Below are 19,090 nucleotides of genomic sequence, written 5' to 3' on the forward strand. Positions count from 1 at the left end.
GAATCACAGCAAGATCCCATGAAAATAGGATGCATGTTTGCTTCGTGCTTCACGCCTCCCTCCCTCCCCGATAAATCCATCAATGTATTTTAGATCATATCTCTAATATTAATGATCAGAAAGAAAGAAAGAAAGAGACTGAACATCAAACAACAGTAAATTAAAATTAAATACACCACACCAAATTCTGTCAATCAAACTTAACCTACTTACAAGTTTTCACCGTCTATTTCCCACGTATCAGAATTTTTCTGACAACCCAGCCAAAAAGGATATTATATCTTCATTTAACCCCTAATAAACTTCATGAAATTAGAATCAACCCCCCAACCCACCCCATTGCCAGATTAGATTTACGAAAATGCTCAAAGTAACATTGAGATACGAATGAGAAGCATCTATGATTTTGTGTACACTAATGTGTGAAATAATGTTAATTTTAATGTTACTTTAACACGATCATTGTATCGAACTCGTGATCAATGAAAACATCCCGAACAATGTGCATGTCATGCACGTCATCCAGAATGTATAATGACTTGAAAAATCATTAGAAATCTTGAGGAAAGCAAATCTTAAAATTGAGAAATGAGTGAATTATGGAGGCCATTAATGATGACCAGTAAAGCTAAGGAGGGACTCCGGGACACTTTTCCCCCTTATGATCCCTGTCAAACTTTTAACTCCCTCACTCTCAAGTTTTTGAATGATTTAGAAACCCCTCCACCCTTTGGTGTATCTGTGGGATGCCCCTCCACCTATAGTTTCAAATTGATAACATATCCCTTTAATGATTTTATTGGAGGATTGGTAAACATTTAAGATACCCTTAAGTTTTCAAAACTGATGACATGCCACTTTGGCCTTATTCTTTTTTATTAAAATACAAAATAACCTAAACACTCTCATTTTCAATTTGTATAAAAAAAAAAAAAAAAAAAACTCTTACGGCATGTTTGATTACACAAGGAAAATAGGGTGGAAAATGATATTTTTCATGTGTTTGATTTCAATTTTACGTGAAAAATGATTTTCCACCCTCCTCTGAAAGTTTCACAAATCTTGCATTTCATTTTCCCATCTATATAAGTGTGAAAATGAAATCCATACATATTTTTCATCTCAAATTAAAACTCTAACTTTATATCTTCTTTTTCTCCATCATTATCACTTTCATAGCCACCATCACATTCACTCTATCCATCGTTGTTGTCGTCGCACCATTGCCATCTTCGTCATCAATCACCCCCTCTCTCTTTTATTCTCCCCCCTCTTCTTCTTCCTTCTCCTCATCCTCCCTCCGCCCCAATCCTCTCCTTCTCCTCTCATTTTCTTCCTCCTCCTCCTCCTCTCCTTCTTCTTCTTCTTCATCTTCCTCAGATATTTTTTCCATGATTTTATCCAAGTAAATTTGATTTTTCAATCCTACCTATTTTTCATTACAATTTTTTCATAGATTTCAAATTCCATGGAAAGTCACTTTTCATATAATAAAAAAATATCCTTAATTATTATTTTTTTCTTGAAATCAATCATCTCTAAGTTCCTCAAATTTTATTATAAATTAAATCAATTTGTTGATTTCGTAATCAATCCGTCATTTTGAACATCACTTCAATCTTTTGTAGAAAATCCTAGAATTTTCTATTAAAATAAAAAATCTCATGATCTTCTAATTTAAAAATCATATCTTGTTATTTAAATTTGAAGGTTAAAGTAGATTCATTTTAAGGATTTTTACCAAGAGATTGAAGGTGACTTGTATTGAGAAGAGAAATCAAAGGTTTTTCGGTTTTAAGTTGGAGACGAGGATAGTGAGGCCGTTTTGTATCAGTCAATTGGAAAAGAATGAGGTAAGGGAGGTATCCAGGCATATTGGTGCATATTTAGGATAACACCTTATATTTTCAAATTGATGAAATTCCACTCTTGACTTTAGTCTTCTCTCATTGACTAATGACAAATGACCAAAATACCTTTTTTCAACATTTAAATAGAAACACTTGAATTTCCTCACCAGAACACTCATTTTCAAGCTCTTCGACATTACTATAGTTTAGCCCCCCAACCATAACATCTTGGCTCTACCCATGTCGATGACCAAAAATCCCTCCTTGGTAGTTTTTTAACACGAATATAAAACTTTTAATAAAGTAGTTTTTAAACTGTCCAAAATTTTGGAAAATTTTGAACATATCAGAATGCTCGAGAAACATAGTTTAAACTATCAGCACACTCAAATCTATGTCATAATAGAAAAAGGTTGGAAAATTCTCGAGATGCACATAACATAGTCACACACAAAAATTAGGTTTCTTCTAAAATGAGATTCTAGAAGATTTGAACACATCATTAGGTCTGCTATGAAAATTTATTAACTATAAGGCTGTTGGAACATTTGGATCGGAGATCAGATGAGTCCAAAATTAAGATTTTAGTTCGTGAGCCTAAAAATATTTTAAAATGAATATATAAAAACTTAAAATCAATTCATTTTCTTATTTTCTTTTCAAAACCTATATTCTCAGATAAGTCAAACAGAAATCCTTTCTTCTCAACCCTTCAGATCAATGTTTGATAAATTTAGAAGAGGAATCACGCCAATTGATCAAAATGTCGAGTGATTTGCATACAACTAAGAAAATTGAGTTTTCAGCTGAGTTGAGGTCCAGCAACCAGGGCGAGTTAGAGGGGTTTACCTGTTCAACTCAAGTGGCAAAGCCCTCAACCTGAGCATCGAGCCTAAGTAAGGGTGTCAAAGGGTACCCAATTACTTGGTTAATCGGTTTTGGGTCTAGCGATATGGACCCGATCATTTTTGGGTAGTTATCTCAAGGATCCGATAAGGGTTAGGTCTCCTTCGGGTACCCAAATAATAAATTTATAATATTATAATAAAATTAATAGTCTATTAAAATGTTTGCAAAGAGATAACTTGAAGTAAATGTAGTTGAAGTAAAATTAAAATATAAAGAAAATGTGAAATCTTTAATTTGTACCTTTTCAGTACTTGTATAACCATTCATTTTTCAACGAGAAATAAATGGTTCATACTATAATTTTCTATGATTTTATGCTCAAAAATTTGATTTGCTTGTAGAATTTATTGTTGATCTTAACTTTCAATTGAGGAATTACAAGATAAATTGTTGCATTTATAAATAATTGTCTATTTTATTGGATATTCGTATATTTTTTCTCATTCAAAAAGCACAATCCATCTTAGTGGGTGCCGATGGGTATCAAGTATTTGTCAGGTTGGTTGGGTTCTAAGCTCATTAACCCAAGCTCCCAAAGCTTGAGCATCTAAACTTGGGCTGGCCTTGGGTGGTTTGGGCCCGTTGAACAAACGTAATTTTGTCTTTGATTAGTGAAGAAATTTTATATTTTCAATAAGAAAAACAATTAATACAAATAAAAATTGTATATCTTAAATAAAAAATAATTAAAATTACTTTAAAAATAAATAAAGATGGGCTTAGGCCCATAGCTCAGTTGGTTTGACACATTGCAAAGAAAGCAGCTTTGAGGTCGTGGGCTAAAATGCAGCCTACCCATCCACAAAAAAAAAAGAAAAAAAGGATATGTAGGAAGAACGGAATCAACAAAATCAGCTCTTCTCTTGAGAATCCATGAAAGAAGCGTTGTGACCATTGGACTAAAATGCATCACTATTGAGTTGTAATCTTAATAGCAATATGAATGAAAGAGAAGAAAGGGGCGTGTTAAAGCAGAAGCCAAGCATCACGAAAGGTGGCAATCCCATGAGTTGTCATGGACCGGCCTAGAGAGAGAAGAGATGATCCAATTAAGGAGGATGTGATCATGGGATCAAAAGACGTAATCTGCATTAGAACAGAATTTCTAAAGTACACATTTTCGTTAGGCAGCAACTAATCATGCAATTGTAATTAAATTGATAATTTTTTTGATATGGCTGGAAAAAAAAAAAATTACATTATCGTATAAACTGCTAAGCTAACAAGAAAACCCAGGAAGGCACCAGCTATAACTTCTTTCTCTGTATGCCCAAGTGTCTCTTTCAATGGAATTAAACTGTTTCGAGTTTTTCTTGAAACATCAACTGCTAATGTAGATGGTGGAATTGGACTAGATTGGAGGCTCCTTCCATTCTCTGATTTAAAATACAAAGATGAGTTTGATTCATTTGGTGTACCAGTATTCGCTTTATCGGATCTTGAGAGTAGAGGAGCAAGAGATTCTGAATTTGTGGATGATGTTCCTTCGTTATTAGAATCTATAAGATCATCTTCATAGTTCTTTGGGGAATTGTCCAGTAGTATCTTGTTTAGTACCTTTGCATGGTTGCCCGCTTCCCATCTCACTCCCTGCAAGTGTCAAGAGCAATGTAAGAGACTAAGTTGCACTCAGGAAAATCAAATCATCTTTACTATTATAATGAGAGCAGGCAGAGTAGAAGTGGTTCGACATCAAAATTTGGATTCCAAAAATGCCTCCACTTTAACATTTAAACTTAATATAATCAGGGTCATTTTGGTCAAAAACCAAGAAAATTTCAATCCCACGTCCCTAAAATCTCGTTGGCTAGTTTTCAAAATCACAAATATATCTTTTTTTTGCTATGTAATCTTCAAAACCACCCTTCAATTAATATTTTAAATTACAAATAAACCCATCAGATACATCCATGTGCGTCTGCATATGTCACCTTCTAGTTAACATAAAGCAATATGAGCATCACCATGCAGTATAGCTTATGTTTCATAAACTCAGTAGAGGAAATCTATAGATACCTGTCCGGTGCACCCAATTATACCAACCAAATACCTGCCCATCAACCTAAAATGATCCCACTTCTAATCTCTTTGTTCCCATTTATAATCATATATCAGTTAGTGTCTCATGTCATCCGGACTGTTATATTCAACTTTTAATTATATTGCTCTCATTATCAGTAAGAGAGCGAGAGAGAGAATTTATTTTCCTCTTTTCTTATTTAGAGTTCCATTAAATTCAGTTGGGTATTATGGGGTCCAGAGCAAATTGTAAGAAAATGATGGAACAAATAACAGTGACCCAACACCAAAAATCTTAAAAATATGGGTCCTTTTGGAGGGTTTTGATTTAGTTTTCTAAGAAAATTAATAAATTTACTATTTGACATTTGGAATTCAGACACTAGGGATTAAGATGAGTTATTGTGTGTGGATTGAAGGAGGAAATTGAATGGCAGCTTTCATAGCATTTGAGTTGACTTGACTAGAAGCCAAGACTATTTCCTTGCGCGGTCCTAAGTGGAGAATATACTTGAATCCTGATTTCTACCTTTTGTCATAGTCTGAGTCCGCTCAAATTGACATTAGGTACTAACGAAAAAAATACAGCCATCATCATCATTGAAGTCTTACATCAAAGATCTGGGTCCGTCAGACAAATCTTGTCCCATTCAATTCTGTCCAGAGCCACATATTCTATTGTTGAAATTGTTCTGACCATCTCAAACCACATTCTTTTCGGCCTTCCTCTCACTCTTTTAGAATGTCCAAGTTCTTGTATGTTCCTTCTAACTGGCGGATGTAATTGGCCTTCGTTGAACATGCCCAAACAATCTCAATCAACTTTCTCTTAGTTAATCACCTATTGGAACTTTGGAAGCGGTAGTTGAGTTGAGTGCCTTGGAGTTATTCACAACTCCAACTCTCATATTTAGCTGGCCAACTCACACACAGGAGGCAGTTCAGTGTATACAACACCAGTACCTAGTAAATCATACAAATAATGTTGGGCCTGTTACGTGTCTACTATGGATACCTTGTAGCACGGGATTAAGGCTTGGTGGAACTTTCTATTTTCTTGCTCAAATAGAATCGTAGCCAATTAGTTGTTTAAGTTAGTATGTTTATCAAGTTAGTAGGAATAAAATTAGAAGTTGCTTAGGATTCTTATTTTGTATGTTATTTCTGGAGTCTTTATATATAGAGAATAAATTTATCAATGAAATAAAGAAGAAGAATATTTATTAATTTGTGTCTTTACACAAGAGGAAGCCCTTTCCCTATCCAAATGTGTGTTATTTAAGGCTTGGACCATATCAATAAATTTATCAATAAAATTAAGAAGATTATTTGTTTCAATCGTGTGTTACACAAAATGAAGCCCTTTCCCTCTCTAAACGTGGGCTAGATAGGGCTTGGATTTTATCAATTGGTATCAGAGAAATCCGTCTTGGGTATGCCAATGAAGACTAAGAAGTCGCCTCCATGGGAGGAACGTGTGGATCTATTGGAAGAAGCTGTAAAGAAGGTACACACAAGGCTTAATCTGATCCAACAAACGTTGGAGCATTTAACCTTGTAGGTTCCCTTTGCTAGCAACAGGGTTGACATGAGGATGGAAAATAACCGAAGGGACAAAATGATGGAAGGCTCCAACCATGTGTCGCTCAAATTGACTTTCCATGTATTGATGGGAATGATCTATTGGAGTTGGCACAACAACAACAAGAAAAATTGTCTCAACTTCAGTGTGCAAACCAATCAATGTTGATCCATCTTATCTCTACAATCAAAGGATCAAAAACAGGTGGCTCGGGATTGGTTACCATTGGCCAAATGCACACCATACCTAACACTAGGAATCCAACTAAGAAGATCACAATACTAGCATGATCAATTTCAATTGATGAGATGAAAGATCACAATACTAGTTGTAAGTTAGTTTATCAAGTTAGTAGGAATAGAATAGAAGTAGCTTAGGATTCTTATTTGGTAAGTTATTTCTGGACTCTTTATAAACAAAGAGTAAATTTATCAATAAATAAAATAAAGGAGAAGATAATTTGTTTCAATCATGTGTTAATACAAGAGAAATCCCTTTCCCTCTCTCTAAACGTGGACTAGATAAGGCTTGAACCTTATCAAGGCTCCACATAAGAATTGTATGTCTTATATGTGGACACATGAATTAAGCACTAGATAGGCCATCCATCCAATGGATTCAACTCTATAACAATGAATATATGGGGGATTTTTCTGATCTCCCACTCCTCGAGATCTGTACTGAAATTAATACATCTTTTCTAGTCTTCTTCTCCAATGATCTTCAAAGTTTCCGATTGTCTTCTCCGATGAATTTTCATTTTCTGGATTGTTTTCTCCATTGATCTTCACCTGAAAAGACACCGATGTGGTGCCGGCTAAAAAGCCTCCGACAATCAAGTTAGAACTTAATGAAAATTACAAAGCAATGAGAAGAAAATAAGAGTAAGAGATTCTGTGTGGCTTGCGCCTTGGGTTTGAGTGGAAGAAGCCTCCCTATTTATAGAGTGTCCTCTTTAATGGAGGTAGTAAACTTAGTTATAACCACTCCCCCATGTTTTCTAGCATTTATTTAAAAAAAGCCCATGATGCTTTGATGATAATGAAGACCCACTCCTCATGGTTCTTGTAACCTAAATGAGGAATGACCTTAAATGTGTAATAGCTCCAACTCAGTGATTGTTCAATTTCTTAAGTTGACTTGGTCAAGTTATATAGTTGTAACTCTTTCGGGCATTGTGTCTGCTTATGTTACTCAAGTAATCTTGTGTGGTATTTTTATCGCTTAGGTAGCTTTGCACAATATTATTTCTTTTGTTACCAAGTAGATTGATCTACTGCAATTGATTATGATGGAGAAGAGTTGGCTTAAAGGTACGAACCTCCTAAATTAATTAGATATCAAAATACCTAAGTATATGTAGAGAGGGGTTCGACCAAGGAGGCCAAACCTATAATGAAATTGTATGAGAAGGGTCGGCCAAGGAGCCGAAACTATAGTAAAATCGAGAAGAGGGGGGGGGGGGGGGGGTTGGTTCAACCAAGGGGGTCGAACCTATTGTGAAACCAAATAGGAGGGTTAGCCAATGAGGCCAAACCTCATAGTGTGATTGACAAGGGGGTCGACCAATGAAGCCGAACCACATAATGTGGTCAATAGGGGGGTCGGCCAAAGAGGTTGAACCTCATAATGAAATCTGATAGGGGGTTGGCCAATGAGGCCGAATCTTACATTGTGGTCAAGAGAGAGCCTCTAATGGGGTCGAGAGAGGGGTCAACCAAGGTGGCCGAACCTCTAGTGGGATCGAGAGATGGGTTGGCCAAGGTGGCCAAACCTCTAGATCGAATAAGAAGAGGGTTTGGCCAAGGCTGAACCTCCTAAGATGGAACATATAGAGGGGTCAGCCAAGGGGGCAGAACCACCTAATTGGACTACGTTGAGGGGCGGCTTCTTAGGATCCGAACCTCCTATGTTTTCGGTCGGGTCAAATTTTAATTTTGTTTGGGTTGGATCAGGTTGGAATGGATCTGATTGCCTCAATTTAGTAACTTTGTTAATCCTTAGGAATGAAATATTTTTGGTTCCTACAATCCATCACCAAGCTCATAAAATTCAACAACAAACCAATATAAAGTTTGATTAGCCATGCTAATGACCTTTATTTTTATAAAAGGAAGTTATCCTAGCAGTGAATTACCAATTTATGGAAATGTACCCTCAAAAAAAGCAAGGGAAAACTAAATAGATCATTCCTGATTTGGCATGCAAAAGATCAGCTGATTGACACATCCACCATAGGCATTCATTAAGTTTCCCTTTCAAACTGTAGAATGTGACAAAATATTTAAAAAATTCAAAATCTGAGATACATTTTTGAACAAATTTTACAGACTAACAGAATGCATCTCCAATCTCAAATTTGCGTTGGAACACTTACATCCTCCAAAAAAAAAAAAAATTCTTCACATTTAAACATGGAGTAGAAATTAGAAAGGAACATTACATTGAGGTAATACTAATTGCAGAACTACTTTTTACCTATTTGTCACAGGCTTACCATGCATCCTGAGGCTTCCCCTTTCCAACAAGTTCTAGAAAAGCTAGAAATGTATACAAAGGTCTATAGATTAACCCCAAAGGATTGGTGAGATGGCCAAGACCACTCCTTAGGAAGTGAAGGTCTTGAGTTTGAATCACCCCCAAGGCGCCACCTTGGGGATTTATCCCAGAAATTACCAGGTGCGTGGGGGGAGAAGGGACTGCACATGCCCCGAGGATTAGTCGGGTTCTTTAAGAGGCTTGGATACCTCCATTTCCGAAAAAAAATTTATACAAACGTCGGGATAGTGCTACTACATTGTGAACTACTCTGGAAGAGTCTAGATGGTTCATTGGTTCTAGGTGGAAATAACTAGAGACTTAATGGATATTTCTTAGGATATATAGAGTTGTAGAGTTTTCTACTCATAAAAAATAAAGAAGTAAGTTTCTGGAATCTATAACCATTGGATCGTTACCATGCATTTTGATCCAAGTAATCAATTCCATATCCCGATGTCTATATAAGGGGATGAGTGCCTCATTTTCACATAAGCTCATAGTTAAGCTCAAAAGGTGTGAGCATTATCTTGAGTGTGTGTGAGTGTCTTAGAGAGTTGAAGGAGCTCTTAGAGCTCATTAGGGTAAAGGCTGACTTTGTGCTATGTCATGGGAATTAGCTTAAGTGTCACACAACACTACACAACAAGGGTCTAGTTCTGTGACAATTGGAATTAAAGAAAGCTTGAACTCTGTATCAGAACAAAGCTCAACTCTAGAGAGAGTTGGGATCAGAGCAAGGTTTGTGGGGAACCTAGTTTTCATAGTTGAGCCAAAGGGTGTAATGATTTTCTTTAGTGTGTGCGAGTTCCTTAGAGAGTTGAGAGTACTCTTAGAGCTTGTTAGGATAAAGGCTGACTTGAACTACATCAAGGGGGCTAACTAAAGTGCAACATGAGCACTATTTGACTAGGGGCTAGGTCTGTAACACTGACATGTTGCTCATGTCAAGGTTGAAAAATCAGCAAGTTGGTTTTGCAATTGCTTCATTGTCACCTGGTGCATCACCCAACGTGCCGAAATTTCAACATAATCAAACCCATACAATCAACTATTGCTCATGACAATAATAACCATATCACATGCTCAGCTTCATGCAAAGTGTTTGCGTCCTAGGTTCTGCTTGGTATGTCACAACTCATTTCCGAATGCAAAAAAAAATATCTTGAAATATACTTTTACAGATGCTTGGTGATGCTACAAAAAGTTTTTTTTCCAATGCAAAACCTTTGCATGAACAACCAAATTCTTAAGAAATTCCAACAATGTGTTTGCAGACAAAAAGTACCACAAACCATTTGCAAACATTATTCAACTCTCAACCTTGCACATTCTCTCTCTCAGTAAATTCCAACGATCAAATTAGATTAAATGATGGCTTTTAATATAAAAATACAAAACCATCATAATTCTTTGGGTAATTTAGATATACCCCTTGATCGTAGTCTTTTCTTGGAAACTATTTGAAAATAACCAAATGCTCTCATCTTCAACCTCTTGCCAAAAACCCTTGATTTTTTTCTCCCAAAGACCTGTTGTCTTCAATCATTAGGGTAAATATGTTTACTCTCGTCTTCAACCTCAAGATTCTATCTCCTTCAACTTTAAACCTCAAGGAACAAGATAAGTTGAAGTCGATGGATTTTTGACAAGAAAAATCAGGAATTTCTGGCAATAAGTTGAAGATGAGGTTGAATAAGTTAAAATTATAACAAGAAATCACTGGGAAAAATTTTCATTGCAAAAATCAATGAAACATGGGAAATGATTTTGCAAGAGATTTCCTAGTACCACCATGCAACAATAAATTTTGCAATGCAAAACATGTGTAGCGCAAATCATTTGCAAATACAGATGATTTGCTGCGTACCAAATTGCACCATTTTTTTCACAACTCCCATTACACGCTTGTGAAATGACAAGCTCTTAGTGCATATCACAAACAAAAAGAGGACACTGTTGCATACCAAATTGCACCATTTTTTTCAGTACTCCCATTATACGGTTGTAAATTACAAGTTCTCTGTGCATATCCAGAAACAAAAAAGAGGACACTGTTGATGTCATCCAGTTTTTGATTGGGTCCTTAATTCTTTCCCATTAATAATTGGGGCAACCCCTCTTCTCACTACTAGATTAAGTAAGGCTCTTTGTAATCTCCTTGGTGACAGGATCCTACCAAAATTTTCCATCTGAAAATCTGTTTTTTTGCTCTTTTATGCAGTCCCCTGAAGTTATTAAGTCAATCCTCAATAGTTACCAAGTTTTCTAGTCAACTACATTATTTCTATCCCCAAGCATCATAAAAAAGATTGAAGGAATCTTAACCAATTTCCTTGGAGTGAACCCTCCTTTAGACCGACTCTCCATCCAGTTAGCTGGTCTGGAATGTTGAACTATTGCTGATGGGTGACTGGGAGTATGTGAGATTCAAGACTGGAATAACACCAATATAACCATATCCATTTTGCTGAATAAGAACAGGAAAAGACCCTGACCATCACCGAACAAGGGCTGTATTCAATGTTATCTATGTAATATACATGGCACGGGTGTCAAATGTCAAGGTGTCAGTAAGTGTTTGGCATGTGATGATTTCTGAAAATAGGAATACAGCAATACAGCCGTACAAAAAATAAAAATATGATGTATACGATCAAAAAACTATTTCAGAGAACTTGCCTAGATGAACACCTCCCTTAAAAATAAGCATAATTGATCCCAAAAAACAAGAATACGAAATTCAAATTGTTCAATATATTAGATATGAGCATGTACTCATGAAAAAAGAAAATAACAACAACAACAACAAAATCTTAGAAAGCTGATTGGAACAACTAATTGGTGAAAATATGAGAATTTACACTATATATGCCAACACCTAACTTATATTATACGATATCATACAAATATATTTAAGGGTCCAAGAATTTTTATTAATTAGTCTCACTATACTTTCACAATTTGTTCTTGAGAGGGCCCTTCATTTTACCATGTCAAAATGAGACATGGAGGAGAGCCTCTAAACCTAAATAAGGACAAGGCGTCTAAAGACATTTATGGATTCAGACTCATCCATGATTTGTTGGAGTAAGCTTGGAGGTTGATGATGGAGCCAAAGATGTGTCCATCCTACAAAAGCTTTGATAAGGTTTAATTTTAATTTTAATTTTGAAAGTAGGAGGTTTAAATTTTTTTAAATGTTGTCACTAACACATATTGCTTTTCCAACTGGTTGGAGGGTGATTTTGAGATGGCATATCAGATTCTAAACCTTTTACATCCATGAAAGGCATAACCGAAATCAGAAAGGCTCTATGTAAGCTAGTAGAAAAATCAATAGTTTAGGACCCAAACACCACACCCCTAAAATGTCCATCTAAAAAAGGTAAAAGCCCTTGGGAGGGGGAAACATATGGGTTGTGATCAACCCTCCGGAGAGCTTTTCAATCAAGGTATGAGTAGCTTCAACTCCTTCAAGAGACTTCAACATTATAGAAAGAATATTTATGGGATTAAGGGTTTCTTACAGAGGGGTGTTTAAAAAGAGAGATTTTGTTGTCACCATTGCACCCAAATGAAAACTGGGAAGCACCACTCTCCCAACCAAGGATTCTTACTCTAGTATTTGGTCAAATTATCCTCATCCAAAGACTTCAAATTTCTCACCAACTCTCCATGGTCATTTACCAAGAACTGAGTTCATGAATTTTACGTCTTAATTCCTATTCCTCTCTGTTTTTTGGGAATGCAAATATCTTCAAATTGACCAAATGATATTTGCAAGCATCATCCTGATCATGCCCCAAAAAGTGTCATATAAGCTTATTCAATCTCTTTATAATGCATATGGAGATTAAAAAAAATAGGGGCATGTAATAAATTGTTTTTATTACATTACTTATATCAGTCAATTTGACTTTTATTCAAGGTTTTCACTAGAGGAAAAGAACCACATTTATGAACTCTTAATATTTAGGACCATGTCATATAAACTCAAGGATTTTAAAGAGCTTATAAACATCTAAAAGTCTTTGAGTAATTTGGAGATAATTCAACTCAGTGCAACGCAAATAACACCGAGCGCACACGCACGTGCTCAAGAATTAGTGCAGGTCTAAAGCCTTGGTGAGGGCATGGGCACAAAGACATGTGAGTTGTTGTGGAAACAGAAATCAAGGGTCAAGTTGTTAAAAGAGAGACAACAATACGCGTCTTTTCCATAGAATGGCCAATTACCATAACAGGATGAACCTTATTTCAAAGTTGGTGAGTAGAAAATCGGTGATCCCGAGGTGGCTAATTTGTTGTTGAGTTCTATAGGGAGTTGTACATAGAAAATTTCCCAAGGCAATTTTTGTTAAATAACTTACAGTTTGAGTGCGTATTAGCAGATCAAAAGGCTTGGTTAAAGACACCATTTGAGGAGGAAGAGGTGTTCTTTAGAATTAAGGCCATGACAGATGATAAGGCACCTGGATCGGATGACTTATTTATGGATTTTTTTAAGCGTTGTTGGAATATTATTAAGGTAGATTTACTTTCAGTTGTGAAGGAATTCTTTAGAGAAGGCTTTCTTGACCATGGTTCAAATTGTATCTTTGTGGCTTTGATTCTAAAGAAGGGGCAGTTGATATTTCTGATTTTTGACCGATTAGCTTAGTTGGGTCAGTTTATAAGATTTTGTCCAAATTACTAGCATCAAGATTGAAAAAGGGGATTTATTGTGTTATCGGACCGTATCAAGGGGCTTTTGTGGCGGGACGGCAAATCGTGGATGTATTGACTCAAGAAGAAAACTTAACGAAGTGAGACTTGTTTGTAAGATAGATCTTGAGAAAGCTTAGACCCACGTCAATTGGTCCTTCCTTGAGTATATGCTTAAAAGGATGGGGTCTGGTACTTTATGGATCTAATGGGTGATGAAATGTGTTACTTCTTATTCTATTCTGGTGAATGGGGCTCTAGAAGGGTACTTTAAGAGTTCAAGAGGTTTAAGACAAGGTGATGCGCCATATTTGTACTTGGTGGTAATGGAAGCTTTTAGTAGAATGATTTCAAAAGCAGTGCTCAATGGGATATTGTCGGGTTTCAAAGTTGGAAGTCAAGGGCATCTTATATCTCATTTATAGTTCGCGAACGACACTCTCATTTTTCTAGACTATTCAGCTTCACAGTTTAGGTTTCTTAGTAGCATTTTTGGGTATTTGGGGGTAGTCTCTGGTATCCCAGTAAACCTCAATAAGAGTATGGTGATTGGAGTTTGTGTTACGCATGGGGTCGATGTGTTGGTGGCATCAATAAGGTTTAAGGTGGGATCCTTGCCTACCTCCTATCTTGGCATTCCCCTTGGTGCGGATTCTAGAAGTAAGGAGATTTGGGGTCCAATCTTGGAAAGAATGGGTAGAAGGTTGAGTGCTTGGAAAGCCAAATATTTATCTAAAGGGGGGAAGATGACGTTAATTAACAGTACCCTAGCCAGTATTCCCAATTATTTCTTATCTTTATTCTTTATTCCTCGGAGGATTTCTTTTGGCATGATAAGGACAACAAAAAAAGTATCATATGGTGAGTAGAAAGAAGATTTGCTTGCCTAAAGTTAAAGGGGGCCTGGGTTTTCAAAGTTTTGCTGCGATGAATTACGTTTTACTATCGAAGTGGTTGTGGAGATTTGGTGAGGAGGAGGGAAGCTTGTGGAGAGAGGTGGTGGCTAATGAGTTCAGGTTGCGTGAGTTGGATTGGGAGACAAAAGGAAGCTAAAGGGACGTATGGGTGCGGAGCTTGGAAAGGAATTTTGCATCATTTACCTTCTTTCCAAAGAAAGGTGAAGATTAAAGGGGGGAGAGGAAATAAGGTTCGTTTTTTGAAAGATAGATGGTGTGGAGATACTGTTTTGAGGGACTTTTTTCCAAATCTTTTTGTGGTGCCGGTAAAAACAGGGATGACTATCAATTCATTCTTGGTAGGGATGACAATTTTGCCCTGCCTTGATCTTGTAGGGTCGATTTTTTTTAACTACTTTAAACGGTTTCGGTATTAAAAATAAAAAATCGATCGATTTCGGGGCAGAGACGGTGTTCATATATCCCGCCCGGCCCAGATTATATATATTTTTATATACTTATTTAAACAACAAGAACCACTTACCTAAGTGGTAAGATGCGTGAAGTTGTTCCCAGGTTCAAACCATATATATATAACTTCTACTTGCACCCCAATTTTTACACAACATTCAAAAATTAAAATGGGTTGGGCAAGGAGGCGGTGTTAAAAATGGGCTCAGCTGGGCGGGGAAAAACTATTAGGTGTGGGGGTGGATGTGAGGCAAAAAAAATAAGACCCGAGTCCGGGTCGGGTTGGGTTCGGGGTGAGGAAATGTAATCGGGGTCGGGTTTAGCTAAACCCGGCCAAAACTTGCACCATTGCCATCCCTAATTCTTGGTGGGTGAAGGCTTGGAGAGGGCATGGGATTTTGGCTTTAAGAGAGATTTTAACTATTGGGAATTGGGTAGTGTGGAGTGGCTCTTGGAGATAGTTGATGCAGGCATTGCTCATTTTGGGTAGGAGATCATAGGGTATGGGATGGTATGAGAGATGGAGGCTTTTTTGTGTGTTTTATGTATATGGTTGAATTGCCGACCTTGAATTGCAACTTTCCCGCATTATTAGGGTACAAAGGCCCCTTCAAAAAATTCTATTATTGTGTCGTAAGCAACTTTGGGAAGGTTAATCACTTTGGATCAACTTATTAGAAGAGGTTTACAGACTCCAAACTATCGTGTTTTGTGGATGAGGAATACAGAGAGAGCAGATCATCTTCTTATGTATTATGTCATGGCGCATCGCTTGTGGCTTCATTACCTTAGCCTTTTTTATATGAAAGGTTGTTTGCCATAGACAATCCGGGACCTTTTTGACTTATGGCTGTTTGGAGGTTCTCCTTTAAGACGTTCAAAGAGATTTTTGTGGAGCCTCTTGCCCTTTGCCATTGATTGGGATCTTTGAGGAACAGTCAAATTTTTAAAAGAAAGGAACAATCTTTTGACGAGCTCACTTTTAATGTACTGGGATTGCTATTTTTCTGGGGAAAGGCTTTCAAAGAGTGCAAGGAGCTTTCTTTGAGGACTTTGTTGTTCATTTGGACTTTGTTTGTAATTTGGGAGAGTGATTTCTCTTGTGGTTTTTTTTCTTTTTGACAAGTTTTGTATTCTTGGGGTCATCTCGTCCATTTTTTCTAATATAATTTTTAACTTATCAAAAAAATAATTCTTAGACCCTTTGTTTTAATTTTAGGATATTGCAAAAGTTGAGCTTGTTGGAGCCTCATCAATCAAAATGGACTATTGGAAATCCCTCGTGTGGGAGTTACCTGGAAAAAAAGAGAGAGAGAGTTTTGGGTTCTAAACTTCCTTAGATTTTTGTATTCTATAAAAATCACCATTGTTTTCTCTTAAGTAGGATAAGACATTTAAAACATATTTTTCTTATAGGCACCCATCGGACATAGTTGTCAAGATTTCCTTGCACCTTTATAAGAGGCTATCTCCGAGATGCAGAAGAATAACTACTAAGTTTGGCTCGGTAGAATTTTAGTTAAAGAAGATTTGAAATCAATTTTCAATAGGTAGAACTTCCATTTTTCACACAACATACGGACCGCATAGATATGTCCTTCATATCCATCACATTCTCCTTAATCAAGATTCTCGTCACAACAAAGGGTAGCCTACACCATATTGTTACCGTCTTCACTTAATTTGATGAAGGAAAACCCCTTATTCTCAATCCTATATCAACAAAATGAAATCATCAACATATAATGCCATGAACTTAAATGTGTGCCTACATTTGCATATGTCACAAATCAAGGTGTTAGAATTAGAAGCTACAACAGCTTGGTCTTTCCGCTTAAACAAGGCTTTCTTACAAACAAGAAACAAAGAGATGAACTCTCAAGCAAAACTAGATGGCAACACACACACAAAAAAAAAAAAACCGTAATAAGCTGAAATGCCATGGAAAGACTAGAAAAGCAAAAGTCACTCACCTGAGCATCATACATGACAATACTGGCGAAAATGACTGTCATTCCAAAAATAGAATCCGAAAAACCCCTGCATTTAACAACTGGAAATCAAATAACAGAAATCAATTTGACATCAAAGAACTCTACAAATAAAAAATCTCATACCTCTCAAGGCCTAGCGAAGTTGAGGCAGCCACAACCACCTGACAATAAAAAAATAATAATAATTAATGGAAGGAAATCAACCATGGCAATTGGCAACCTAACATCAACAAATGAAAATCAAAATAATTTCCTTTTCTTTAGAGAGAGAGAGAGAGAGAGGCTTACAGCGGAATGGCTGGAAGGGAATCCACCAGGCCTAATGAAAGACTTAAAATCTATATCTTTGTCGTAAAGAAGAGCAGAAGTGAATGGCTTCGAAAGCTGCCCAATTGCAGCAGAAATAGCGGCTGCGACCAAAACCTACACTTTCAAATTCAAAAAATAAAACAGTGAAAATAAGAGAGAGAGAGAGAGAGAGAGAGAGAGAGAGGTCGACCTTGTTTTGGGTGATTTCTCCGATTTCTTGGATTCCAATACTGAGACAAATGAAAGAGCAAGTGTTTGGCATTTTTAATGAAAGGGGGATCTGCGTGCGTTTCTTCGAGTGTGAAGAGAATAAGGTATGATGAGACAGAGGAAGAGCTGAAGAGGTTGATGAGTACAACGATAACATTCTCTCAACTCTAGTGTAGTTAGTGTTCAATTCAACTACCTATCTCTCTCTCTCTCTCTCTCTTCTGGTGGGATGCCATAATCTATGAAGCCTACCTATGATAAATCCTGACCATTGGATGTCATTCCTTGAATTAGTCAACGGATCCCAGCCGTTTATAAAATAAGAGAGATGCCATGGGCATCGAAGCTTTTACTTATTACATTAAAGAATAAAATATCGTTGGGTCCCAGCCCTTTATAAAATAAGAGAGATGCCATGGGCACCTTAGCTTTACTTATTACATTAAAGAACAAATATCTTTGATTTTAAAGTGTCTATATCGTTGATAAAAAGTGACAATTCGTTGATAAATTTAAAGACAAATATCTTTATTTTTTTAATGATGAATTCGTCACTTTTTTATCAACGAGATCATTACTTTAAATTAGAATACCTACCAGCAAACTCGTTTGAATACATGTTTTAGGAATTAAAATGAACCGTGTACCAAACTCGAAATTTCATCATATTCAACATACGAAATGATAATTTTCCTAATAAAAAAATAAGTGAATGTTTGAAAATTGGTAAAAGTTGGGGTGTCAATAGAAGTTCACTCTTTTTTTTTTCCTTCTAGATTTCCATTTTTAGGGTTTAAGATTTTATATGAACCTGATCATAGACATAAACAACTACAACAAAGAAGAAAGAAGTTAAATAAGAGGAAAGAAAACATAATTAATTTTTATGTGTGTTTTAACCCTTGACACCATTGGTTTTTATAGAGTTTTAAGCCAAAAGAATTAATAAAGAAGTAAATTACTTCTCATACAATCGCTAGACTTGTTCCAAGCATTAGACATGTGTCGGATTAGTTAAACCCACAACTAAGTACTTCAAGTAGTATTCGTTACTCAATAAATCAAACATCATACCAAGTCAAAGATAATAGAAAATGATAAGAAAAGGGTAAAGGAGGTTTATAAGAGAAGGGAGGTCTAGGAATTGAACCCTCCTAACCTAAAAATTTCATTCACAATAAAAAAATATAGATAACAATCCCCCACATGAATGAAATAAGAAGAAAAATGTTGAAGTACAACAGATAAGTCATGAAAGGCAACAGTGTCTATTGGACTTGAACCTTGGCTTTGTGTTAATTCATCAAGCTTACTAGTTGTTCAGTGAACTAAAGTCTTGAATTGTCCACTTTTTAGTGTAAACCAAGACAATAAACTACACACACAACTCTTCCTAAACATTATAGAATTCTTCGGTTGAGTTCATTTAAGTCTTGAACAATCTCAGATTCTTCATGTGTGCTCTAGAGAATTAGCCAACAATTCTCATAGGAAGTAGTTCCACTTCCACGCACATATAGGTGCTTTTATCGTGAGTGCAATGTATCAAAACACTCCATTGTATATCCAACTATAGAAAGCATTAAGAGTTGGAAACTCAACCTC

General features: G+C 36.3%; 1 protein-coding gene across 1 annotated transcript; it reads right to left on the reverse strand.

Moving 5' to 3' along the window:
* Positions 1-3,725: 3,725 nt before the first annotated feature.
* LOC147400471 (Acid phosphatase/vanadium-dependent haloperoxidase-related protein) lies at positions 3,726-17,700 on the reverse strand. The gene is made up of 5 exons (XM_086446164.1): positions 17,466-17,700; positions 17,255-17,389; positions 17,090-17,127; positions 16,946-17,012; positions 3,726-4,349 (listed from the first exon to the last, which is right to left on the reverse strand). The coding sequence occupies exons 1-5, from the start codon at positions 17,640-17,642 to the stop codon at positions 3,954-3,956; spliced, it is 813 nt and encodes a 270-aa protein (XP_086302290.1). The 5' UTR covers positions 17,643-17,700; the 3' UTR covers positions 3,726-3,953.
* Positions 17,701-19,090: the final 1,390 nt, after the last annotated feature.

The sequence above is a fragment of the Akebia trifoliata genome, chromosome 6 (genome assembly GCF_017979445.1).
Source record: "Akebia trifoliata isolate Shusen 1 chromosome 6, ASM1797944v1, whole genome shotgun sequence".
Classification (NCBI taxonomy): Eukaryota; Viridiplantae; Streptophyta; class Magnoliopsida; order Ranunculales; family Lardizabalaceae; genus Akebia; species Akebia trifoliata.